The sequence below is a fragment of the Electrophorus electricus genome, chromosome 24 (genome assembly GCF_013358815.1).
Source record: "Electrophorus electricus isolate fEleEle1 chromosome 24, fEleEle1.pri, whole genome shotgun sequence".
Classification (NCBI taxonomy): domain Eukaryota; kingdom Metazoa; phylum Chordata; class Actinopteri; order Gymnotiformes; family Gymnotidae; genus Electrophorus; species Electrophorus electricus.
In genome coordinates, this window is record NC_049558.1 from 1187501 (window position 1) to 1212991 (window position 25491).

General features: G+C 41.4%; 4 protein-coding genes, 1 long non-coding RNA gene and 3 other non-coding genes across 16 annotated transcripts in view; 3 read left to right on the forward strand and 5 right to left on the reverse strand.

The window, feature by feature from the left end:
• eya4 (EYA transcriptional coactivator and phosphatase 4) overlaps window positions 1-1319 on the forward strand; it is a 24827-nt gene extending 23508 nt beyond the window's left edge. For all 5 annotated transcript variants that reach the window (XM_026995534.2, XM_026995536.2, XM_026995537.2 and 2 more), the window contains one exon: window positions 617-1319. In XM_026995534.2, coding sequence (XP_026851335.2) covers window positions 617-697 — 81 coding nt within the window. In that variant the 3' untranslated portion in view covers window positions 698-1319. The remainder of the gene's footprint in view (window positions 1-616) is intronic.
• A 1354-nt stretch (window positions 1320-2673) lies between these two features.
• rps12 (ribosomal protein S12) lies at window positions 2674-4855 on the reverse strand. The gene is made up of 6 exons (XM_026995543.2): window positions 4796-4855; window positions 4626-4672; window positions 4204-4320; window positions 3914-4016; window positions 3422-3523; window positions 2674-2763 (listed from the first exon to the last, which is right to left on the reverse strand). Exons 2-6 carry the CDS (start codon window positions 4637-4639, stop codon window positions 2701-2703), a joined length of 399 nt encoding a protein of 132 aa, XP_026851344.1. The 5' UTR covers window positions 4640-4672; window positions 4796-4855; the 3' UTR covers window positions 2674-2700.
• On the reverse strand, window positions 3771-3852 carry LOC113567515. The gene has a single exon (XR_003409462.1). It is a non-coding gene; the product is annotated as a small nucleolar RNA SNORD100 (small nucleolar RNA).
• On the reverse strand, window positions 4080-4164 carry LOC118240734. Its single transcript, XR_004775607.1, has one exon. It is a non-coding gene; the product is annotated as a small nucleolar RNA SNORD100 (small nucleolar RNA).
• On the reverse strand, window positions 4397-4471 carry LOC113567514. The gene has a single exon (XR_003409461.1). It is a non-coding gene; the product is annotated as a small nucleolar RNA SNORD101 (small nucleolar RNA).
• Window positions 4856-5124: 269 nt separating the features above from the next.
• On the forward strand, window positions 5125-7702 carry zgc:153284 (uncharacterized protein LOC751696 homolog). The gene is made up of 3 exons (XM_026995545.2): window positions 5125-5544; window positions 6049-6216; window positions 7153-7702. The coding sequence occupies exons 1-3, from the start codon at window positions 5500-5502 to the stop codon at window positions 7213-7215; spliced, it is 276 nt and encodes a 91-aa protein (XP_026851346.1). The 5' UTR covers window positions 5125-5499; the 3' UTR covers window positions 7216-7702.
• A 702-nt stretch (window positions 7703-8404) lies between these two features.
• sh3bgrl2 (SH3 domain binding glutamate-rich protein like 2) lies at window positions 8405-15206 on the reverse strand. Of its 2 annotated transcripts, XM_026995541.2 has the most exons (5): window positions 14989-15206; window positions 12520-12558; window positions 12065-12250; window positions 10689-10768; window positions 8405-10089 (listed from the first exon to the last, which is right to left on the reverse strand). In XM_026995541.2, the coding sequence occupies exons 1-4, from the start codon at window positions 15031-15033 to the stop codon at window positions 10691-10693; spliced, it is 348 nt and encodes a 115-aa protein (XP_026851342.2). In that variant the 5' UTR covers window positions 15034-15206; the 3' UTR covers window positions 8405-10089; window positions 10689-10690. The 2 variants fall into 2 exon arrangements, with proteins under 2 accessions (XP_026851342.2, XP_026851343.2); XM_026995542.2 differs by lacking the exon at window positions 12520-12558.
• Window positions 15207-17100: 1894 nt separating this feature from the next.
• On the forward strand, window positions 17101-24974 carry LOC113576989. Of its 4 annotated transcripts, XR_004775591.1 has the most exons (6): window positions 17101-17212; window positions 20426-20682; window positions 21212-21317; window positions 21759-22433; window positions 22579-22624; window positions 22789-24974. It is a non-coding gene; the product is annotated as an uncharacterized LOC113576989 (long non-coding RNA). The 4 variants fall into 4 exon arrangements; XR_004775590.1 differs by having other exon boundaries at window positions 21759-22624; XR_004775593.1 differs by having other exon boundaries at window positions 21212-21282; window positions 21759-22624.
• The last annotated feature ends 517 nt before the right edge of the window (window positions 24975-25491 follow it).

Consider the following 25491-nt stretch of genomic DNA (forward strand, 5'->3'; position numbering starts at 1 on the left):
TTATGCAGCGTCTCAATCTGGTTGAATACCTCTGTTATAGAAGACTCCACACGAGCGTGTCTGGACTCACATTCTTCCTCCATGTATGAGAATGTATAAACTATTTTAGACACATTTTGTCAAGCATATGTTCTCAATTACATGAGAAATGTTTACATGCTGGTGTCTGTAAAGGGTTTATGAAAGGATTTCAAGCCATTTTGCACCATTGACTTTGCTTGTGCAGGTAAAGCAATAAGATGAAATGGATTTGCCAATGCTGAAAGCTTCTTTTGTCAGACCTTCTACTGAATGATGGCTTGCGAGCCCTTTTAAAAGCCCTTTATTGATATTTGATAGTAGACTTAATGTGTTCAGTCTGTCCTGTCGGTAACAAGGTGTTGGCTTTCTAGTTACAATAGTGAACTTCATGAATACGCTGTAACATTTAGAAGCAGCCTAACAGACCTTCGGGACAAGTCTCTGTGATGTTAGCCCTGCAGCTGGAAGGCTTGCATGTGTAATCCTGGACTTTGATTTGTAGCAGCATGCTGAGAAACTTGCGGGGGGGGGGGGGTTGATGATTCTTCTCACACACACACTCACACTTTTGACTGGTCCTCCTCTGTGTCCACAGCACAACATGCCTTTCTGGCGAATATCCAGCCACTCAGACCTGCTTGCTCTGCACCAAGCACTGGAGTTTGAGTACCTGTAACTCTGTATCATAGGTCTCTTTTTGTATGACTATTTAAAGAGCAACAGTACACTGCAATGTCCTGTTATGTTCTGTTATGTATGTCTTTTGTCTTTCTAATTGTTTCTCTGGCTTGTTGAGATAACTCTGCACTGTCTTAAAAAGACTTGGGCTGTCTGGAAAAGGGGGCAGGAACAGGCTCTTCAGGAGCTCACAGGTCTTACATCAATCACATGCCGCTGGGCTCCAGTGTGGCGTCCACTACCTTAACGTGACCCGTAAGGAAAATGTGCTTCAGCCTACAAGCACAAACGAGGCTCCCCAGGAGCTGAGGAACTTCACCCTGTGGTGTTCTCTCCAGATTCTTCTCCTCTATAAACAAATAAGATCTGTACTCCCAAAAATCACAGTCTAGAATAGATTGATAACTCATGTAAATTATTTTATGGTAACTAGTTTTAAACATTAAAGATGCTGTGTGTTTGCGAATGCATTTTTTTTTTTCCATTTTGTCTTTTTGTAAGTTTTTGGCAAAGAAGTATGTGTATAATGATTTGTTGTGCCTTATGAACTGTTCTGTGTGTTTATTGTTTATTTTAAAAATATGTATGTAGATGAACAGAACAAAAAGATGAAAGCCTGACTCACGCTACGTGTTTTCTTTGGGGGGTTATGCAGGCAGACACATCAGTGAAGGAAAAAAGAGCCTTCATTAGTTAACCATCTCCAGAGCCCAGACTCCCATCACCACAATATGGACAAAAGTATTGGGACACTACTCTTGATCATTGAATACTGGTGTTTCAGTCGCATTGCCATCGGTGTATAAAGGCATGCACCTTCCTACGCAGCCTCTATTTACAAACATTTGAAAGAGTAAGTCATTCTGAGGACCCCCCCCAACTTCCACTGCTGTACCACTATTGGAATGTTATTTTGTGAAATTCCTTCCCTCCTAGATATTCCTTGGACAGCTGTGAGTGCTGTTATTGGACAGTGGAAGCGTTTAGGAGCCAGCATGTAGTTACAGCACGCGAAGGCATACAGAACGTAAACGTCACCCGCACGCTGACTAGGCGCGTGCGGAGTCCCAAACCACCTCAGGCGTTGACGTCAGCGGTGCGCGTCGCGAGGGGTTTCCATGGTCGAGCAGCTGCACGCCAGGCTTGCATGGCCTGCTGGACACGCGTTCGGCAGTCCGATTCCCAAATGCCAGAACGTTACCTGCGTGACGGCTGTACGGCAGCTGTAGATGGGTGGCGGGACAGTGCCCTGCTGGCGTTATTCAGGGTCTGTCGAGACCCCTTAGTTACAGTGAAGGGAAATCTTAATGCTGCAGCAGACCAAGACATTTTGGACAATTGTAAGCTTGCAAATTTATGGGAACATTTTGGGGAAGAAACGTTACCATTTCAGCATGACTGTCCCAGTACACAAAGCAAAGTCCATAAAGGCATGGGTGGGTGAGTCTTGTGTGGAAGAACTCTGCACAGAGCCCTGCCCTCAACCACCTTTGAACTGAACTAGAACAGAGATCACCAGCCACTCATCCAAGATCAGTCTGATCTCACAAATGTTTTGCTGGACAAATGGGCAAAAAGTTCCCAACACTCAAAACTGGTAGAAAGCCTTCCTAAAATAGTGCATGCTCACACATGAGAATTTTGTTGAGGATATAAAGGTTTATGAACCAGACGGTTTCCAAGGAGTTCAATATCTGCATTATTGTCCAACCAGACCCAGACCCTAGTACTTCTGCATTACCTCATGGTCAAAGTGGACTAGAAGAGCCAAGCAAGAAAACCTTACTTGGGCATACTAACCACCCTTATACTGGAGAGGGGAGCATCTCACACGGAATAAGAATGATGAAGGGCACCCAAACCACCACCACCACACACACACACTGCAGGATTCTCAACCCAGCAGGGTACTTGCAGCACTTTTCTGAAGATTAGGCACAAACAGACCAACTGAATTAGCACAGACAGTCCAAATTATTTCCAAAACTTTATTGCAACACATTATTTCTTCGATTTGAAGTATTCCTCGATGACATCCTTGGCCTGAGACTCTTTGCCATAGTCCTGAAGGAAGAAAAAGTACACAAAAAGGGTGACCATTTCATCCTTGACAGAAGCAATTTCTAACAAGGTTATGAAAGCCATCTGGAAACGATGAGACATTTGTTTCATCTCAACAGCAACACATTACGGTATTGACAAGCCAAGGAAAAACACTTGGACTCAACACGGGTAAGCACACTGTTCCGAATCTTTTAAATTCCCACTGCCACTAAAAGCTCCTAGTGTGGAACCCCCCCACCCAGAAACCATCCCCTTCATATTCCAGTACTCTTCACTTCAGCCTCTAGCCAGAAACCAAAACGCTTACTCAGCTTTTTTTTTTTTTTTTAATATACTCTGCACCGTTCATTACGCTTAAAGCAGACATTTACATCTGTAGCAAATAAACAGATGACCTGCATGTAGATATCCATCACCTTTCTACAGACCTCAGAGACATTTGATACTGAGACTCATTATCCACTTCACTCTCTTACCAAAATGAAAACCAACAGGCACATGGCACAGTGCTTGGACTAGCCACGGTTAAAGGCAACTACACACCCGAACAAAATTAACTCAGAGCCACTATGGCCTTACTGAAGGCTTCTACGGTCTCTCAGGAGCACCATTTGGACAGTTGTGATATTTTGAATAAGTGTGCCAAGGTCATCCTTACCTTGACAACCACACAGCTGCAGCCAACCACCTTGCGGGGTTTACCCTCTCTGTCGATCTTGCACAAACCAACCCACTCACCAAGCTTCTTGTTGTCATCGACCTGTAAGGTGAGGAGAGAACATGGGCAACGTGACAGACCACTGCAGTTATTGGTTACTTTGGTGGCCAACCAACTGCCCTGACAGATTTACACACTCCCACCCCAACAGTGCACTCTACACTAAAGAGTTGCCCCAACAATTTCTACCCCATTTCTAACTGGTGCAACATCCTTTGAACATTCAGCCAATGCCACTTCCCTGTCCATCATGCACAGCTTACATGGAGGTGCTTAACATGCATGGGCCAGTGTCTCAGCAAGACTTGGGTAACACGGGCAATATCCTCATTGTGCTCAGTAGAGGGAGCCAAGCTGTCATCACAGACACAGAAGCCCAGGAGCCCCACACTCAAACACTACACCCGCCCAGCACCACCCGGCTGCCTGTACCTTGATGAGGTTGATCTGATGCTCAGCACAGAGGGCCTCCACCAGCTTGACGTACATGGGCTCGTCACAGTTGGCAGCAAGCACACACAGATGAGCCTGACGCCTGAGGGGAGAGACGAGGTTACAAACGTCCAGCTGGCCTAGAGCACCCATGGTCCCCACCGGCAGCACCTCAGACAGAACTTGGGTAACGAAAGGCAAGTATCCACACAGGCTTCAGCAGAGGGAGCCAAGTCGTCATCACGGACACAAAACACAAAAGGCACGACGCGGCCGCGAGCGTCCCTTACTTGTCTAGGGCCTTGGCGGCCTCGCGGATGCCGCGAGCCAGCCCGTCGTGGATGAGCGCCGTCTTCAGCACTTCGGGCAGCGCAGTGTTGACATCCATCACCCCTCCGGCGGCAACGCTGCGGAGACAGAGAGCACCGTGAGCGGCCACATGGCCACGAGACAGGCCGCACGGAGCTAACGCGGCGGCCCTCGGCTGGTCAGGCAGCGCGTTTCACTCATGAGTGGAGTGAAGGGGTATCCGACTAAAGATGAGCTCATCACATCAGCCGAGGACAACTCCAGGCGCCAACGTGAACCAGCCACGCCGTTATAAAACACCCCGTCGGACACGACTGTGTTACTGGAGTTTGTGGTTTTGTTCATTTACAGCAAAGCTTCACGCATTTGTTTTAGGAGTCGCGCTAACCGGAGTCACGCTTACCCTTCCTCGGCCATTGTAGATTAGCGATGGATGTTGGACTTTGAATTCTGAAATTGTTACAGAAAAACAACAACATGTTGATATTTATTGCATGTGATGCACCGTGGACTAATTTTAGATCAGGATGTTGAATATTTTGTGTAGATTCTATCAGTAGCTGAAAAACTCACCCACTACTCCCTCTGACGGCGGCTGAAAAGGACGTCATAGAGGCGACAACATTATTTTAAAGGCAAAAGGACCGATAGGCGTCTGTCGTATTGCCTGAATTCTGTTCTCAAATTTGATAACTGCGGTTTTTAAATTTTTATGCGTTCGAGCAATTTCCTCTCGATGAAAAGTTATTTCGGGTTTTCCTTAAATAAATATACGGTTACAGAGGACCATTCTTATTAAAACTTTAAAATGTTATTTTATCCCCTAATTGGTGCCCTTCCTTGCTTTTTTTTTTTTTTTTTTTTTACTATGCAACCTCGGTAGAAAAGGTAAAGTGATGACAATACATTGCGAAATATTTTGCACTTGCAACTTATCCTACTTTGGATGTCTAAAGAGATCAGATTAAAATACGAATAGTAGTTTCGAAATGAATTAATAACTATAAGACATTACTAGTAGACATCAACTCTGTGCTTGTGGCACTACGCAAGCACTTCAGCCAAGCCCAGACACGTCAACAGAGAAGGTTATGGGAGGTGTGTGCGCACTTAAGTCTGTGTGGACACATGAGGTGTGTCTGAGAAGTGAGCCATGTCAGAACTTGCCTACCTGGTCCTGCAGTCGCACATTAATGTACACACCCCACACACACCTACACTAACTAAGCTGCAGTCCAGCACTCTTGGTCTCTCAACTCAGTTCTCCGAGCTACAGTATGTCTATCCTGATCTACTTCAGCAGTGCCGGTGGCTCTAGAGAGGTACAGTAGGAATGTGGTTACTGTTCACTCTTTATCTATCCGCTCCCCATGGACTCAATTATTTCAGAATCTGATGTATTTTAATTTATCCTAGGCCTAGGTGTACTAGATTGTTTATAGAAGAGTGGATATGGTTTCTCTTTAATTACCCGTATAATTTCATTTTTTGATTACTTTTCTTTAATGTACCATTTATTAAGAAACCAAGCGATTCATTGTCTGTTTTGCGTAGGCTTGGTTGTTGCTGGCCATGTGGGACAGGGTGTGGGTTTACTGTTGGAATTGTGTAATTAAACAAAAAATGTCATTAAACAAAAGGCTGAGTCAGTGGACCGGTACGTGTGCAGTTATTCTAGACACGAGTGTCTTTTTCACTAAACCTGTTTACCAATAAGAGCAGATCACCCAAACTTTGGTAGGTAAGAATGATCAGTTGTTGAATGCAGAGACTTCTTACTCCTTTGTGGGGTGAAATTAGTGTTTTCCCTCTGAATCTTCTCTCAGGTGAAGCAGCAACAGCAGCAAATCTTCCAGTTCCTCGAGTCAAAGATGATAAAATACCGTACTGTCGACATCACGCAGGATCCTTCCATGAAGGAGGAGATGAGGAAGAAGGTGGGCAGTCCCACAGCCATGCCCCCTCAGGTCTTCAGTGGGGATATGTACTGCGGGGTGAGTCCTCCAGGCCAAGATAGGGCCCCAGGGGCCAGACTGCCAAGGGAGTGTGTGTACTCCACAGAGTTCTGCAGCCATTACTTAAGATGTGCTTCCCTTTTAGCAAAAAATACAGACACCCATTAAATACACAATGAAAACTAATTACTCACTGAGTGCTGAAAAAACAGTTAGTCTTAAACCTAAATTATAATTCAACTAATTTAAATTAAAATAACTTATAATAGTGAATCACTGTAGACATTACAGTTTGGTGAAAGACTAAGATTAATTTATATCACGGAAATTGGCTCCTGAGAGTTAACGCCCCACACACACACTCACACACACACACACACACACCCATAAAGACATTACTAGTGGCCAGAGAAAAATGAAGCATGCCTGCATTCTGGAATCACCATTTAGTCTGAGACACACACACAAACCCTCAGTTCAGATCGTGGGTGGGATTCTCTTTCTGTTCAAAATGGACAGATAGTGTCTCAATGCAAAGAGAATTATTACTTGTAAACTACTTTGTGGGAGCTAATTAAGTAGATTCCTTTTTAAAAGTACAGTTTTAATCCTTAGTTTCCCTTGGGCAGGATGATTTAGGATTTAGGATTATTTGGCTAGGATGCTAAATTCTTGAAAGAGTGAAATCAGCACATGTAAAATGTAGTTCAAATGCCAAATGTGCTTAAGCTTACACATAGCAAACTATTAATGCAGTGTGAAGAAAATGCTGGTCTAGTGTTTCAGCAGTAAAAGATGGACTTTTTAACTGAGGGCCAAGTGTCTACTGGACTGTGGGCCAAGATTTCAGAAAATCACATGGTCCTTTCTTGGTTAAAGACCTCTGTAAACCTGTGTAGACCCTAGGCCCTCAGTGGAATAGCCCTGAGTTAACACCTCTCTGACAGTGTCTCTTCTCTGTCTGTGGAATTGCAGGACTTTCAGGCATTCTTTCAGGCAGTGGAAGAGGAGAAAGGAGAAGCCTTCTTTAAACTCTAAAGCCAAAAGATTGTCTTTGTGGAACAGAAAGATTCAAAGATGCCACCTGAAATAAATGTGTACATATACATTTAAAATATATACACAAGCACATTGCTTGTTCAGCTGATGAAGAACCTCTCTGGAAACCTTGTGTATCTGATATGTGATTTTAGAGTGAGCAACAATTGTGTTTAATGGAAGACCCTGTATTTCCTAGGTAGTTGTGCTTATGGAATGTTTTTGGTATAGATGGTGTTTAGAGATGCACTAAAATATTTGTTACTTTCTTCAAGCATTTTCAAAATATATTATTTGCGCATTCTGCAAAAGGTTTTATATTATTCACGTACAAAGTCAGGAGAACACAATTATATTTATCTGGAAACAGCCTGTAACTACACCAGTGAAGTGTTGCCAGGTGTTAAGTGTTGCACTGACCTCTGCATCTGATATGATCTCACATGGAATTTAGCAGCGTGTGATTGGTTAAATGCAATAAATCTCACTTCCATCACGTGTCCATGATACTTTGGTATACTAGAAGGTGGTGCGCTTTAGTGTACACTGCAGTGATTCCCCTGTGTAGTGTCACCTGGAAATCTACCACATATGTGAGTAATCTTTGTTTATGGTCACAGCTACTGAAATATCCACTTGATGGCAGCACACAACAGCATTCAGGGCCCAGGGGACTTTCATATAAATGACTCATGCTCCAGAGTTGCATGCACAGTCATCGTTTGTGTGTGTGTCTGAACCACATAAAGTGGAGACAAACTGCATATGACGTCTTCTAAAACGTGTTCAGTGTGTCAGGGTTTATGGTGCCAGAAAGGTTCTTGGGCTCCTTAGGTCAGCCTTCTGTTGAAGCTGAATTGAAATGACCCACATTCTCAGGGATGAGGTGTTTGGCATTCAACTCAACAATTCTCTTGTAGTACATGTCTATTTGTCTACACTTTAGACTTGAAGGACAATTATTCTATTTTTAATATGAAATATAAATAACAATATTCCAGAAATCTCCCTTCTTTCATAGTATTCCAATGTGAAAGAATCTATTTTTTCACAATGCCTTTATGTTTCTCTATAAGCAAATTCAGTAAATTGATTCCCATGGAGCACTTTAGATGTACAAAGCTGATGTAAACAAGTCTCCAAGAATGTTGACATGTGTAATCATCAGGCAAACAATCGGCAAAGGGAATATTATTGGAAAATGTTCACTTTTATTAGTCACATCTATATTATTTAGTATGAAAAATACTCAAAGGTGAGCACACAATATCTCCTTCTTCCAAAGAAGTAGGTCTGGTGTGCATGTGTAAGAGAGAATGTCAAAGGAAGAAAGCAGTGCAAAGAACAGAGTGGTGTGTGCTCAGGGGTTGCATGTCCATTACGTCAATGCAGAACTCACTCACGTGGAATCATTTAATGAAACACCAGGGCAAGGTAAAGAGGACAAGACAAATACAATAGAGAAAGAGCTGTGTGTGTGTGTGCACGCACGCATGTAGGGTGAGTAATTCACACACAAACATCAAGCAGTTTAAATGAGCTGGTATACATGAACATCATTGTCCACAGCACAGTGTAGGCTGGGAAACATCCTAACACACACACCCGAGAGTGTGTAAATGAAGCAGTGGTGGCACAGACTCAGGCTAGCATTAACATGTGTTAGCATTACAGCTAGCATGCTACGTGTGTTAGCATTACAGCTAGCAAGCTACGTGTGTTAGCATTACCATAACGCCATTTCTCAAACCGAGTGTGAATGTTCATAAAAAGACAAAGATTGTTCACAAAGAATTCTTAATGTTCTTTAGAAGACTATAGAGAAACTTGGAGCTGAGAAGGCAGTGTGTCCTGAGGAAAGCTACCTAATGCTTCTGTCTATAGGAAAGATTCTGAATCCCTTAATTTTCTTTTAGACACTGTTCACTGTCATACATCATGTCATCGAGTAACAGTGTTACTCTTCTGGTTCTGAGGAGCCCTGGATTTCTGTCTTCTGATACAAATTAGTGCTTTTATCAAACCCTCTCCACTCCTCCTAGTTATCAAGGCCTTGGGAGCTGAGCCTGGTTTGTTTGAATAAGGTAAAGACTGAAATATGTAGCGCTATTCCCCCTCTCCCACAAGGGTGGAAACAGTGGAAAGGTGGAGCTGAGTTCAGTGGATTCTGTTTCCTCTATGGGATCTTGCTCTGTGCCTAAAGTGTGCAGGGGTGCAGGCCACAGAGCTTTCTAAAAGACAGCAGCACACCAGGATCCAAAGGTATGTCCCAATTTACTACAGTGAAATGTTTTTCCTTACTGCACACACACACACACACACACACACACACACACACACCTGTGCTATGCTGAACCTTCCCAGTAATGCTATCACAGAGAAGACACAAAATGACCAACACACAATATAATACAAACTCTGTGCAATATACAAACATCGTACATTGATTGTCATGCACCAGTTCAACTCATACAGCTATACATACATTTTACTGTGATTGTCATACACCAGTTAGACATACTGATACATTAAAACAGTCTGCATCAGAGAGATTAATAATAATAAATATAAAAAAACAACAACAGTGAGAAAACACAACACCTCATTCTTATCAGTATAGGTATGGTTTTGTTAACCCACTAGATGTGGTGAGTGAGTGAGTGAGTGAGTGTGTGTGTGAGTGAGTGAGTGTGGCAGCACTAATCTCTTAGCCTAGTTTCTGCTGGTAGACAGCAGCCTTTTAAGGTGTCTGACAAAAACATAGAAGCAAGTTCTTAGTGCTCTCAGGAAGAGTGATACATCAGGAAAAGCAGAGTAATCAGCACAGTGCTCAAGTCCAGGCAAAGCACTTTACATGCTGGATGATTCAGAAGCCTGTGGAAGGTAGAGGTAGACCCACTTCAGAGCAGAACCCACATTCAAACTACAACATGTCTGTGGTTTGCTGTCACATGACCCACGACCCATATGTGAATCTAACCTGTACAGAGTCTAAGTGCTCTGTTAAATGATATATTGGATTTACAGTGCATGATTAACAACACTGGTCGGTTGTGAACCTGTGAATTTCTCCTGGGATAGAAAGTCAGATTATTCTCAAACCAAGCTACAAACATGAATGCTGAGAAATTAAAGCATAAATTATGAGTTCTGATGATAACGGTCATTTCAGCTGGCATTCAATGTGAAAGCCACAGCCATACAGCTTCAAGCCGCAGGTACAAGTAAGAAAGTGGAACTTGTTAGATTTACTTTCAAATTGTTTTTCATATTACATTCTAGTGCTGAATCAGCAAGACATTGTTCAAGTAAAATAAATGACTGAACGTGGACATGTATGCAACAAAATGAAAGATCAAATAATGAAATATGAGTAAAGGGTGGTGCAGAGAAAGAGAGAGTGAGAGATAGAAGGAGAGGAAATGAAAATTCATATCAGGTAAGGTGTAAGGTGTGTGTGTGCATTTATGTACCTTCACTGAGGTTGTGAGTTGAGATGAAGAAATGAAAACACAGTGTTTGTTTCTTTAGCCTGGAAGAAGTCCTCATAATCCTGGAGGAAAAAAAAAATAAAAATCCATAAGCAACATGTATGAATTGTCTTAGTGTTTTAAAGAAAACACCTGCCGCAATCAATGAGCCTTGTCTTGATTGGCTTGCTGGCTCTGGTCAATCACTGAGGCTTGTCTTGATTGGCCAGGAGTTACTGAGCAGCAGGAATCTGATAAACTGGACAAAGCTGAGATTATGGAACAAGGTATACAACGTAAAATCTAGTTACACTTGCTTCAGGGCATTCACGCGCACACACATGCGCGCGCGCGCGCGCGCGCGCACACACACACACACACACACACACACACACACACAATTTATGGAACCCTATTTCTGAAACAAAGTACATGCTCAATGAGTAGAGTATTCTCATTCTAATCATAATTCAGGTAGAGGCACAACACCCTCACAACACTGTGACAGAGACCATCAACCCCCAGTGTGACATGTACCATAATCCTCCGATGCAGAGGGTGGTGTGATGGAGACTGTCCCCCGTGAAGGCGAAGGTAGTGTGATGGAGTAGAGTTGTGTGTGTGTGTGTGTGTGTGTCCATCTCTCTTGTCTATGTTCAGCATAAACTAATGGAAACAGTTGGAAAAAAACAGATGGAAAATTTTCACCAGTATTACAAGAAAATACCATGTAAGGTCACATGACTGGCAATGAGGGAGCATGACAAATACCATGCCATGCTGTCACTGGAGTGAAATTCCCAAGCTAGGCTGAAAACAAATGCCTGCAAGAACAAGCTTGAAAATCATTTGTTTAGGATAAGAATGGAAGTCCATAATTGCAGAAACTGAAGCGCTCAAGTTAGCCATCCCCAAGTTACTGAGGTACGCAGAATGCATTACATGATCTTTGCTTACATGTATTGATATTCAGTACATCTCAAGTGAGCCTCGGTCCAGTGTAGACTTGTTCGCTACTCTGAGGGTTCATTTTTCTCTCTTACTTATAAAACTGTCATTGGACACGTCATCATTAATGGACAATAGAGATTTAGCTACATATTTCATCCAATCTTTAATAACACATTTGTCCAAAAACTGCAGTTCAAAGGAAGGCAGTTCTTAATTTCATGTTTATGTATGTAAATTAAGAAACGTTAACAGCAGGACCATATCCTTAATCCTAAGGATATGGTCCTGCTGTTAACGTTTCTTAACTGATGCAGACTGACATATGTATTCTTAAGGCAACTCACCCCACACTGGCTACAGGCTCAGGTTTCCTGATGGGGTTGTGTTTAGGTTTATTAATGAGTCTTTGAGATGTCTTGCCCACTCACCCCACAGTAGACGGCTTCGTTGAATATCTGCGGGGGGAGTGGTTTGCCCTGCCCTGACTGCTTCTCTTTTGGAATGTTCTGGTACATCCAGAGCCTCTGTTCCTCCTGCATAGAGATGTCCACCTCCTCAAAACAGATGCGGTTTGCCTCTAGGAAGCCCACGACTGCCTGCTGATGCTTTTTCACCTGTGGAATAACAAAGAATGGTACAAGTTGAATGAAAGACACAGAACACTGTATATATATATATAATAATTATTATTGGTGTATTACCATTTACATAATACTCTCTCTCTCTAACACACACACACACACACACACACACACATTTTTATACCTCGTCAAGACTGCAACAACCCATTTGTCATCATAGTTTTTAAGCCTAACCCACCACAAATCCTTAACATCACTAAGATACAAAAATATTTTGTCTTTTAGTTTAAATAGTACCTTACAAGATACAGTTCACCAACATTTTGTGAATCCTTTGTGATCTAGGTATGAAAAGATTAAAAAATGTGGTTATAATATAAATATAAATAAGCCAACAAGTAAAAAAAAAAAAAATCAAAGAGAGAGAGTAATAATTATTGGATAGAAAGCAATGAAAATGATTAATAAAATTATTATTGTGAATAAAATTATTTATTTTAAAAATTATTATTGTGCTCATGTATGAATCCTCAAACAATTATCAAAGATCCAGAATCGCATCTGGAAAACATCTGTGCTCAGTCTTCCAGATGAAAACCACTGAACAAGATTGTTCAGGCTGATTAAACCTGACTGACCAAAAATGATTTCTACTGTAATGTGTAAAATAAAATGTGTTATGTGTGTCATAAATGTGCCTTTACCACTTATGATCACATTATAAGTGCCTTTCATTCAGAAATAATGGTTACTTGAGGTTAAAGGCTCGAAGTTTTTCTGGTAATTGGTCTTCCTACATGCTCAAGATATTGAGAAGGGAGGACTGAGTGACACTCACTCATTGTGTGTGTGTGTGTGTTTTTACATGAGTTGGAGTAGTTCATTAAAAATTTACTTCTGAATTTTGTCCACATGGATGTACTTTACTAATGGATAGAGTGCAGAACAATAGCTAATGACACATGGCACACATGTGCATGCACATATACAGATAGCTTCACAATATAGCTCTAGTTATATCTATAAAACATGGATGAAAATAAAGATAACTGTATGCTTGCTCTCCAATTCTTTGGCTTTCTGCCTACTCTCCAACCCCCCTATATAAAACATGATATACTCTATGTGAAATGACAATTTTAAAAATCTTTGTTTCCAAAAGAAGGCAGGATTTAAGAGGGACTGGATATCACTAGAGAGATCAGTTTTGTTTATAATCAATATAAACAGAAAAAGTAAAAAGACACCCATGACCTTGTCTTTGATGTACAAAGTACAAGTAAATACAATGAAGACAATTCAACCATGTCTCAAACCCCCAGGGCTTGTCACACAGGACCGGATGTGTGTGCGAGTGGTTCTGGGCGAGTCATATGCACAATGATCCTTCTCCATGAGGAAAATGCATAAAAATGCAGTTTGAAAGTTTCACAATAGGCAGGTAGGCAATTTGAACTTGTTCACATGGTCATAATCTGCTTCATTAGCTGGGCATCCCATCACACTTTCCTGCTTCACACCCCACAGTTGTCCTCTCTCAACAATATTCTTATTCACACCCATTTCTCTGAATATTCCCTATACACACATAAAGCAAGACGACACACCCAACACTCTTCTCTCAAAGCTGAAGAACCACACACACACTCACGTGCACCTCCAGATGTCTGTTTTTAAAGTAATTAAATTAGTTTGTTTCCATGTGTGTGTGGGTGGAGGAACTATCATATCTTATTGTTTCCCCTTAATCACCATCTTGTCCACCTTCAAGTCATTGTATTTGTGTGTGTGTGTGTGTGTGTGTGTGTGTGTGTGAGAGAGAGAGACAGAGAATAACTTGCACAGTTGTCTAAAAATAGCTCTTTAGCCAAACAAGTCCAACTTCTGGAGAAATATTACCTAACGGTGTGCTGACTACAGCAACGTTACTAGAAACCTCCCCTTCTGACATCCACAAACATTACTAGAAATTTCTCCATCTGATAACCAGCAAGCACAATGTAAACCCAAGCCTTTGACAGTCAAAATAAACACATCATCTGCCCAAAGCTTCTTTGTGTCTGATGTCGGAGATCATGCAATGGACACCACCCTGACGTCATGGACGTTTACCTCACTCTCAAGAGGTCTGAAAATCAATGTCTTTGAGACACTCCATTAAAGGACTGAAATATAACCCTGCAGTAGCTTAGAGAAAAGACGGTCAGACACATTCGTCTTGGTAACACAGGCTAAATAGAACCTATCATTTGGAACTAGGTGAACTGGCATGTATGTCTTTAAATGGGCTGGGGTTGAGAACCAGTTAGTTTGCACAATAAACATGCACTTTGGTCACTGTTACATTGATTACTGTTATATATAAAGGAGATTGGAGATGTAAAATCACTTCAGATCTTTAAACTGTAAAAACTCAGATTGAGAGAGATTACATGTGAGAGTCTTTAAGGTAAACAATGGAATGCATGATACAAAAAAGTCATAGGCATGAATGAAGCATAGTGGAGCATGAGAGGAGGCGGAGAATCTGCAGGTGTTTCATAAAACACACACATCACTCCTTTTATGTCGTAATAGGTTGCGTTTAATTAAACACCTGATATGATTCAATTTCTACAAACGTAACATTAAACTGCGGATGTAAAGAGGTGCTTGAATTATTTTTAATGTTTTAGGACAGGACAAAATACCGTGAAAGACCACGAGCGTCCCCGGTTTGAATGAGCGCAACTTCAAAATCTGTACTGAAAACAAGAACTCCGCTTACTCACCGCAAGAGACCCGGACGAGGAGGTGATATATACTTTGACCACCATCCTAATCCTCGCTTCACTTGCTCTTGTAGCTGGCTGGAACTCAGATTCACTTTGCGTCTCCCTGACCCACTAGACTGATTCGCAGCAACGGTGTTGTCTCTACGTCGCGGCGGATGTAAATGAATATTCCGGCTCCAAGCACCGTCACGCCAGCCTGACATGAAGCAGCGTGGACGCAGAAACCGCCCGCCACGGACACGTGACATTCTGACGCGGTCCACGATTTCATGAAAAGGTGGTTGAGGTTATGCGACAACGAAATAAAGTGGAGCTTGCTAACTTAATAAAACTGTATAGACATAGACATATACACGTATAAATTGGGATATCCCCTCCACCCTGTCTCTTTGAAAGTGTCTCTTTGCAACCAAGACAAGTCAAGGTGTTTGCAATTCACAAACTGGCATGTTGGGTCTAATGTGAAATGATGGTGAATTTCTTAGTTTAGTTTTTGGTGATGCAAAAGAACTGTGTGTTTCCACTGTAATAGCCTGCACTGATTATATGATATTATGACTTGTGTAGCCCTTTTTTACTGTAATGGTCTATATAGTATTTCATTAAACTTCATTAACTGTTACACTGTATCATTCATAGAAACCAGACTCACTGGAGGGCTTCACAAAGTTTTTGTGAACAAGTATCTGAAGTCTTTTGTAGGTTGAGTGATGCAATTTAAATTTGTTCTTCTTCTGTAAAAAACAAAACAAAAAAAAACCCAAACTAATTTGTATATAATAATATCCATCATCCTGTCAATTTGCCACAAAACAGCTTTGTTCTTTACAATTACTGGTAAGATATTGCATTCTAGTAATTGTTATTTTCAGCATATAACTATATTCAATCTTTATATATAACTAAGTTTTACTCACTTAATCCACTCCCAAATAAAAATCCCTCAGTACTTCAACATGTTAATTTGAACCTTCAAGTTGATGTTTGATATGTGTCAATGTTGTTCAAAATAACAGTTACAGGAATGCAAAATCTTACCAGTAATTGGCAAATTGACAGGCTGATGGATATCCAAACATCTAGTCAACTGTATGTAAGGTGACCACTCAGTACAATAGCTATGTCATATTTATGTGACTGTTGTTGACTCTTCAGAGTGTTGCTAAATGATAAAATGAATTATGTACAAATTAGCTATCTTTTGACAAAAGGAGTATAAATTTAAATTGCATGGCAGAACCGACAAGATACTCCAGATACTTGTTAAAAAATGTCCTGAAGCCCTCTAGTAAGTTTGGTTTGTATGAATATAAATGACACAGTGTAACAATTAATCCTAGTATGCAATATAGTGGGAGTATCTAGATGGTCTGACCTGCCCTACTGGAGTTCTCTGGAGTGCAGAAAAAAACAGACTTGGGTTACAAAAGTTTTAAAGAATCTTTCTATGTTCTAATAGAGAATGTCCTTAATGTTACTATGTACTGTAACCCTGACTCTAATCTTAGTATCCAATATATTGGGAGTAACCAGATGATCTGATTTGCCCCACTGCAGACATTTGGAGCTCAGAAAAAGTCCAGAGTTGGATTACAGAAAATCTTACAATATCCTTCTATGTCATAATAGAGAATTTTCATATTTTTTAAATGTCCATAAATTTTACAGAATCTTTCATTTTTCTAATAGAGAATTCACATATTTTTTCTATATTCTGTCATAACTTTTACAGAAGCTTTCTATGTCCTAATAGAGATTTTACATATTTTTTCTATATTCTGTAACCCTGACTCTAATCCTAGTATCCAATATATTGGGAGGATCCAGATGGTTTGATCTGCCCCACTGGTGGCCTTTTAAATTCAGATAAAAACCATATTTGGATTAAAGCTAATTTAAAGAATCTTTCTAGGTGCTAATAGAGAGTTTACATACGTTTCTATATGCTGTCATAACTTTTACAGAGTCTTTCTATTGTTATGTCCTGTTTATGTCTGGTGTGTGTGTGGAGTCTGGTTGTGCTCCATACCAGATCCAGTTCCATATTCCACTACTGGATTTCATGTTTGCAGCCAATCATGTGACAAGACTCCGCCCACCCTGCGGAGGAATAAAAGGAAAAGGAAAGGCAGCAAGGGTTAGCTTGTTTGAGAGGCGCTAATATTTGACCTGCTGGTGGCTTGTTGCTTCTAGATTTGAATTTACTCTCGTCTTTCTAATAGTAAGTTTGCAGTTGTATATTTGTGCATATTCCACTTTGTTCTTTTTGTTGTCTTCCTTGGTAAGTGAGGAGTGACTGCCATTTTGTTTGGGGTATGGGTTTGGTCTTTGTTTTCCATTTGGTGAGTAAGTGTAGTTGTTGGTGTATTTTTATTTTTTTCTTTTGCCTGTGTAGGTTTAGTTAGTGTATTTTGTTTCGGTGTGGATCTTGTGTAATACACTGGCTATCATTTGAACAACTTTGGTCTGTTGCAGTCTGGTTTCATTTCCACTAAGCTTTTCTGGCCGTTTTTCCTCACACTTCCTGTTATGATATGATATACATTTCCCTATACACCCCTGTTTTTGTTTTTTTTTTCTCCTCAGTTTGGGCAGAGCACTGTCGAGCCATTTCACTGAGTTATACTGTGTATGACTATGTATGTGACAAATAAACCAAACTTGGATGAGGTCGTAACAGAATTAAGGCTGCTCCTCTGTTTTACCACCCATGTGTTGCTGTTCCTTTTGGTTTTTTTCTTCATCTCCCCTCTCTCTTCTGCTGGTGGTGTTTTGGTTTTTTTGTTTTTTGCTGGTTTTTATGTAATGTTTGGGCCTTGCTCTGTTAAGGCAGTTGGCTTTGGTTAAAATATGGCAGTAATGAAGCAGTTCTGCCTCATCTCTCATTTGACCTTTTACAGCACTGCCAGGAGGCTCATCTTTTGAAGATGGACAGTGCTTAGATGTGCTTTAAGATGAGTGCATTTTGACTTACAATAATTTGGACAGTGATTCTAAAAAGCTGTCTACACTAGTGAAAAGAATAATGTAGTCAGCTTAGCGTATTCAACACACATGAGTTTTTGGGCTGTTATCTTTGTTAGTCTTTAGTAAGATGAGGCAGGTATCTACAAAAAAAAAAAAGTAACATTTAAGGCATTTAGCTGATGCTTTTATCCAAAGTGACTTGCAATCTGCAAACATGTAGTGCTGTAGAGGAAATAGACATTAGCTCTGGTTGTGATCCAAAAGTCATTTCTATCCAAAGTGACTTACAATTAGGACTGAGTACAACTTGAGCAATTGAGGGTCTTGCTCAGGGGCCCAACAGTGCCAACTTGAATCAGCAACCTTCCAATTATGAGTCAAGTACCTTAACTACTGAGCTACCGCAACAAAAACCTACAACCACAGCATTCATCAGGGAATCAAACCCCAGTCTTCCCCATGACAGGTGGAGATGCACTGCCTGGCCAAAAAAAAGGTCACCACCTGGATTTAAGTAAGCAAATAGGTAAGAGCCTCCCATTGGATAATTACTGCATGGGTGATGGTTTCAGTTGGCAACAAGTTATTTAACCTTAACTGATGCAGTGAGTAGCTTCTCATTTGTTAAACAGCCATGTCGAAAGACGCAGCCTGTGGTCGTGGAAAAGATGTTAATCTGTTTCAGAAGGGTCAAATTTTGGCATGCATCATGCAGAAAAAACATCTAAGGAGATTGCTGAAACTACTAAAACTGGGTTAAGAACTGTCCAACGCATTATTAAAAAGTGGAAGGGCAGTGGGGAAACATCATCGAGGAAGGAATGTGGTCAGAAAAAATCTTGAATGATCGTGATCAGTGATCATTTAAACGTATGGGTAAGTCGTAGAAAAACACTGGACCTCGGGAGGGATTGGGACTAAACAGCTGTGTAGCTTTAAGAAATCCTCACTGACGAGAGGTTAACTGGCAAGAACGGCTTCAATTTGCCAGGGAGCATAAAGATTGGACTCTGGAGCAATGGAAGGTCATGTGGTCTGAGTCCAGATTTACCCTGTTCCAGAGTGATGGGTGCAGCAGGGTAAGAGGAGATACAGCTGAAGTGATGCAGTCATCATGCCTAGTGCCTACAGTACAAGCCTGTGGGGGCAGTGCTATGATCTGGGGTTGCTGCAGTTGGTCAGTGAAAAATTAATGCAACTCTGGACAGTAATAAGTGTTGACATTGCAGAAGCTTGTGGAGACAATGCCACAGCAAATGTGTGCCATAATCAAAGCTAAAGGTGGTCCAATTAAATATTAGTGTGACGGGGGTTTTTTTTTTGGCCATGCAGTGTACCATCCACTATACCAATGAGGACCTCACCAAGGGCTCTGCCTCCTTTAACAGCTGCAGTACCTTCAACAAACCCCATGACCTGTGTCCTAGAACTGCCTGACATGCGCGCACCCCCCCCCCCCCCTCGCAAAGTTCCTCCCCACCCTTAAGATAATCCACAATGTTAAAATCAGCATGAGCTTCTGCAGTGAGAGCCACAGGGCCAAGGACAGGAAGGTGTTGTACACAGGGGTAGGACAGATGGTACAGGTAGGTGCTGTGCCGTAATGGCCAAAGGTTTTGAGTCTGACAAATTTTGGTTCTCTCAGTTTTTTAGATCCTTTTGTCAGATGTTTATGGTATAGTGAAGTACAATTATAAGCATTTCATACATTAAAAAAAAAATTTGACAAAGGCATCCAGCTTAAGCAAAGACTTAATATTTACGGTGTTGTCCATTCTTTTTTAAGACTTCTGCAATTCGCCTTGGCATGTTGGATCTCATCTTAGAGGAATGACCACAGGTTCTCAATGGGATTGAGATCTGGAGAGTTTGCTGGCCATGGACCCAAAATTTTAATGTTTTGGTCACCAAGCCACTTGGTTAATCACTTTTGGTGCATGGTCATGCTGGAAAAGCATTGTTCATCACCAAATTGCTTCTAGATCTTTGGGGGAATTTGCTCTCAGAGGATGTTGATACCATTCCTTTTATTCATGGCAGTGTTCTTCAACCCCACACATGAATGGTCTCAGGATGCCTCACTGTTGGCATGGCACGGGACTCATGGTAGTGTTCACATTTTCGTCTCCAGCCAATTTGTCCAGGTGTCCCTCTTCTAATCAGCATGACGGAGTGATATCAGCTGCCTTGTCCTCGTTAACGCTTTCTCCTGAGCTAACGAGAAGATCACTGAAATGATGTCAGCAGGCCATTTTGAGGCATGGCTGAAATGCAGTAGCTGGAATGCAGTAATTTTTGTGATTAAGTTAATTTTCATGACAATGACTTTGCAATTAATTGCAATTCATCTGATCACTCTTCACAATCTAGATTTAATGCAAATTGCCACCATAAACTGAAGCAGCAAACTTTGTGGAAACCAAAATTTGTGCTAATCTCAAAAACGTTTGGCCATGACTGCACACAGGGATAGGGCAGATGGGACCGGAAGTGGAGCTGGAGAGAACACAAGTGAATGACACTGAAGAACAGGGGGCGGGGCAAGCCAGGGATGCTGGGAGCCCAGGCCTGGACAGAAAGGGTGGAGAGTCTGAGGCTGATCAAGACAACAAGGTTGCATTTGCTATGTTGGACCAGCTGAAGGATTTCAGTGAGAACTTTCTGGAAGTGGAAGATGGGGAGATGAATGAGTTCATGTCCAAGATGATTGTTCATTGGGAGCAGGTGAACAAGGAGAACCTCAGTTACTTGTATGAGGGCTATGGGATGTTTGTTATTGACTGCTGAGTGGTTAATTGGCACAAAATTGATTTTACCCAGTCCACCACATCTCTCCAGTGTTTCAGTTTAATACTACACTGTGGTGTGATGTGCTGATGATCTGACTGTCTGTTTGATGGCTCGTCATTAACACATGAAAACTTCAACATTCAAAAACATTCCATGATAATCCAAGAGCCTTACACGCTGATATTTGGAGCATCACTGTGGGGTCAGGGTGTCAATTAGCAAACAATCAGCCAAAAATAAATTTACCTGCCCTCTGATTAGTTATGAGCTCACCCCAGCTATCCAGTCAATCACCCTGCTCATTGGCTTGTGTGGTCTTGGCTAGGGTGGGTTGTTCATTGGCTGGGGTGGTCATTCAACCCCTCTGATTAGCTGCATGGCTATGGTGGGCTCAGTACTAACCACTGCTCTGTTTGGCTGGATGGCTGGGGTGGGCTCGTCACTAACCTGCTCTTTTTTCCAGGAGGACTTTGACCTAAGAAGATGTGTCTGACCAATGACAAGCACTCAGCAGACAGCGATGGCAAGCTGGGGGTGGGTGATGACCAAGATTAAGACTGTGCTTAAGAGTGAGTCCTAGCCCTCCGTTTGGGGGAGGTGGGGGATTTGCTACTGTGTTGGGTCATTTAGTCCCAAGTAGTTACATGACTTGAATTCATTTGCTGGTACATAACTATGATGATTAAATCTCTGCAAAATTAAATGAGTTGACTTACACAATTAAGAATTATAGTGCTGCCTGAAATTTTATTGTGTAACTAATGAGATACTGAGGCCATTTCCCAGACAGAGTTTAAACCCAAGTATAATTTTGAAAGGCGATTCACTTTTGGCTCTGCGGTTTAGTCCAGGACTAGGTTTATTCTATGTCAGTGAAACTGGCCCACAATGTGAATCTATTTATTATGTACTGAAAGTGATATTTTGATTGACATTTGTATCATCCAGTCATGTGGCACATGATCACATGATCATTAAATGGTCGCACATGGTTTGGGTCATTTGTCTAGGTCGTGGGCCTCCACCTACAGAGCTTCTTCCTGACAGGTGGATCATGACATTCCACAACTCCATCATGCCAGTCCATCTCCCCCGAGAGATGAGGGAGGTTACCTGGTCTAGACCTCACTTCCTTTGATCTGGAAACATCAGAGTAAACCGAGTGTTTGGGTCATTCTCACAAAGACCTTCACTTCCTTTCTTTATTCAGAGTTCAGTAGAATTTGTGGAAATGGCAGAGGTTGGAACTATTCAGTGTGACAGAATGAATAAGACTGACCCTTGAAATGTATATTTTACAGATTCAGATTGTACTTTTTGTGTGGCCTATGGGTTCAGCTTTGTAACTTTCCATTCTGGTTTGTTTTGTTACTCAGGATGAGTTTGGAAATAATGTCTTGTCAATCTTTCTTTATTTCCGTAGGAATATCAGGAACCTCTCAAGGGAGGTAACGGAGTCCCTCACCTTGCAAGTGGTCAACCAGATTGGCCCCTGCAAGACTTGTGAAATGATCATTGGCGTGTGTAAATGAGCATGTTGTCCAGTGGAAATGCATTATCCTAGCTACTTTAGCAGATGGTAACAGGCTTTTGCCAGTAGGCTCAGGCAGGGGAAGGAGACGTCTGTCGCAGCACTGCTGTATTGCTGTACCGCTGCCATTAATGGAAGGAAAATATGGGACAAGGTAAGACGAGCCTAGAGAACTTGGGAGGATAGTTTAGATTTGCTTTAGATTTGTCACACTAAGTAAGTTTGGAGTCCTCTTTATTTTGTATGTGAATTTTCACTCCTAAAGGTTTTATTTTGTTTCTCTTCTGTGTTCCTCACAGGACATAAGTCAACTGGGCCTCGATGTCTAGCAGTCAGAAGAAAGCAGTAAGTGCTAGCATCCATCTGTAAGAGCCTAAATTGTCTACAGTGTCCCAATAGGAACACTAACTAGACTGTCCCATTAGGAAATTTGCTTTGCTTGTTAAAGAACACTTGTGCAGGGATTTTAATGACCATATTTGTGTATTTTGCTCTTGTTCCCATAACAGATCATTTCCATGTCATTGTTGGTGATCTGAGTCCAGAAATCCCCACCGATGATGTCAAAGCACTCTTTGCTCGTTTTGGGAAAATATCATGAGTGAGCTGTTCAGTAGTTTCTGAATCACATGGGAGGTGTTCAGTTTCAGTAGTTTCTAGTCCTCTAAGTAATGTGGAGTATGAGTGTTTCATGGCTTTCTCCTTCCTTGCATCTGTTGCTGATGGTGTGTATTGTGATGTAGTGATGCTGGCATAGTGAAGGACCTGGTCCCTGGGAAGCCCAATGGATACGGCTTCATCTTCATCAACAAATGGGCTAGTAGATGTGTAGTGCAGAGATATGGAAATGTCCTGGAAAGGCTCAGCACAGCAGATGTTAATGTTTCTCATTTTTCACTGACTGTACGGAGTGTGAGAGTGGTCTTTGTACGCCTGTGCTGGAGCCGACTACCCTGCTCATAATCAGGCTCTACTCCAAACTCTCCTGAGTCAGTGCATCAGCTCATGGGTCTGTGCAACTGTGCAGCAAACGGGGGAAAATGTTTCATCTGTATAGCAGTTGAGCTTCAGAACTAGTCCAGATATAGTCCAGAATATTCCTAACAGTCTCAGGAGGGTTTAGTCTTTATACACTTTCTTCAGTCTTGGTTCAGTAATCATTTTTTTAATATACAGTATTTTCCAACATTATGTCCAAAATGGATCAGAAAACAAATATTCAATTTGACACCATTTATCTCCAGATCACAGTTTATTTAAAAAAAACAAAACAAAACAATGGCCTCATTCGTCTCCCATGGTACCCATTACAATAAAACTGTATCTTTTGGTCAGTCCTGGCCTCAAAGCCAGACTTGCCACACAGACCAAAATTGGTCATCCACACTTCCTGCACACTTCCTTCTATAAGTCATTTATTACTTTAATAATGTAATTTTATTACATAATTTCCCCCTTTCATGGCTTTTTGTCATGAACATCTTCCTGCTTTCTCTTTTTGATGTTACATTGTTATTAATTGTTTAAATCAACAAATTGTATAACACTGTTGTGACTTAGTTGATTGTATCTGCTACAAACTACTGAATTAGTAGGCTGACATGTGTCCCTTAACACTTCCTTTTTACCCATGTGGCTCTCTCTGCCAGCAGAGTCCACGCGTAGTCCATTCAATTCATAAACGGTGAAACCCAGTGTGTGCAATAGAACTGAAAATTATTCGTAATATAAATAACTTTAAAAGTAGTATCATGTGATTTTTAATTTGTAATTTATACTAAGCTTAACACATTCCTGCCTTCTGTGATGTCAGGAAGGCTCTCATGCTGCATGCAGTTACAACTATAGTAAATATACTGGATGAATATCGGTATGGTACTGGATGATTAAACACATTTTACATCAAAATGAAAGCAAACAAAGGTAAAAGGGAACAAAAGTAAGAACAGAACACATCTCCACCGTCCCCACATACTGTCAGCCATCCCTGTGATGGCAGAAGCTGAGTGTACATAACTGACACAGCGAAGCAGGCCAGTATAATCACTGGTCTAATGTAGAGCAGTGCTCGCTGCCAGTTTACACACCACCATGAACAGCCATGTTAAAACCTTCCAGCCTCCTAATGGCCTAATCGCTTAGATTCAGTAGAAGGAAATAAAGAGGGGAAAAACATAGACAAATAGAATACAAAAACGATAAAAAGCAAACCAGAAAGTCATCGTGTAGCCTCCTGGCTCCTGCTTGTTTCCCCCAAGAACAAATAGACACTGTTAGAGACATAGACATAATTTAGTCTAAGTGGTGACACAAAGTCCCGCGGCTGCGCCTGTATGAGGTTGTCCCGCACAACATCCAGGTTCTTATCCGTCACTGGCTGTCCAGCCAACCTTTGGACTTCCACAGACTTCCGGTCATCCCAGAGGAGTCAGGAGCTGTGGATGTCATATGGCTGACAATGTGACATGATGGTAAAGCTTTACATGAAAACGTAGCCCAGAGCCCATCTGCTGAATTGCCAGCCTCTTGTCATACACCACCACTGAAGGGTGTGTTATAACAGTCCAAACAGCAACAGCTCCAGCTCCAGGTCGAAGCAACGGAAGCCCTGCACAAATTCAGTTAATGAATCACATAGATCAAAACTCTGGAGAACAATAAACTAATCATTAAAACTGGAGGAGGAGGGGAGAAGCAAGGCAAGCCACATGAGAACCATATATAAAACTGAAAACCTTATGGCAAATAAGTTGTGCCAGAGATGAACTGTTGTACAGTCAAACAAGGAATGATAGCAAAACAATTCCTACCACTATGCTAGTTAATACAGACATAATGATACCTTTACATTTCCCAAGCACTTGTATTGACCCCAGAGTTTCTAGCTACTTCATGTCTCAAAGATTATAGTTTGGATAGTGCTATAGTAATGGAACCATCCGTGGCTGTATTATTTGGAATAAATGTACAGCAGGACACGAACACCTCCCCTTTCGGCCAATAACTTATCTAGTGCCATACAATTTTGCCAGGTTATTAGTGAGGTAGCTTCCAATTGCTCTGCTATTAATGCATCATAAGTGTAAATATTGGAATTCTCTTGGTTATAATGTATGTAATTTATCCAATCAACATACTTGTTTATAGTAACCCACCAAAAAAATTACAGATTAAAATCCCAAAGCAATTTGATTTATAGCCTTAAATTCATC

Excerpts from the sequence above, each read along its gene's own strand:
- rps12 (XM_026995543.2), bottom strand. Across the intron at positions 4,017-4,203 it reads GCCGCCAAGGCCCTAGACAA|GCGTCAGGCTCATCTGTGTG; the intron begins GTAAGGGACGCT and ends CTCTCCCCTCAG. Across the intron at positions 2,764-3,421 it reads GCAGCTGTGTGGTTGTCAAG|GACTATGGCAAAGAGTCTCA; the intron begins GTAAGGATGACC and ends TTCTTCCTTCAG.
- zgc:153284 (XM_026995545.2), top strand. The coding sequence starts at position 5,500 with ATGTCTATCCTGATCTACTTCAGCAGTGCCGGTGGCTCTAGAGAG. Across the intron at positions 5,545-6,048 it reads GTGCCGGTGGCTCTAGAGAG|GTGAAGCAGCAACAGCAGCA; the intron begins GTACAGTAGGAA and ends ATCTTCTCTCAG. Across the intron at positions 6,217-7,152 it reads GTGGGGATATGTACTGCGGG|GACTTTCAGGCATTCTTTCA; the intron begins GTGAGTCCTCCA and ends GTGGAATTGCAG.
- sh3bgrl2 (XM_026995541.2), bottom strand. The coding sequence starts at position 15,033 with ATGGTGGTCAAAGTATATATCACCTCCTCGTCCGGGTCTCTTGCG. Across the intron at positions 12,251-12,519 it reads ATGTTGGTGAACTGTATCTT|GTGAAAAAGCATCAGCAGGC; the intron begins GTAAGGTACTAT and ends GTTATTCCACAG. Across the intron at positions 10,769-12,064 it reads ACGAAGCCGTCTACTGTGGG|GATTATGAGGACTTCTTCCA; the intron begins GTGAGTGGGCAA and ends TTTTTCCTCCAG.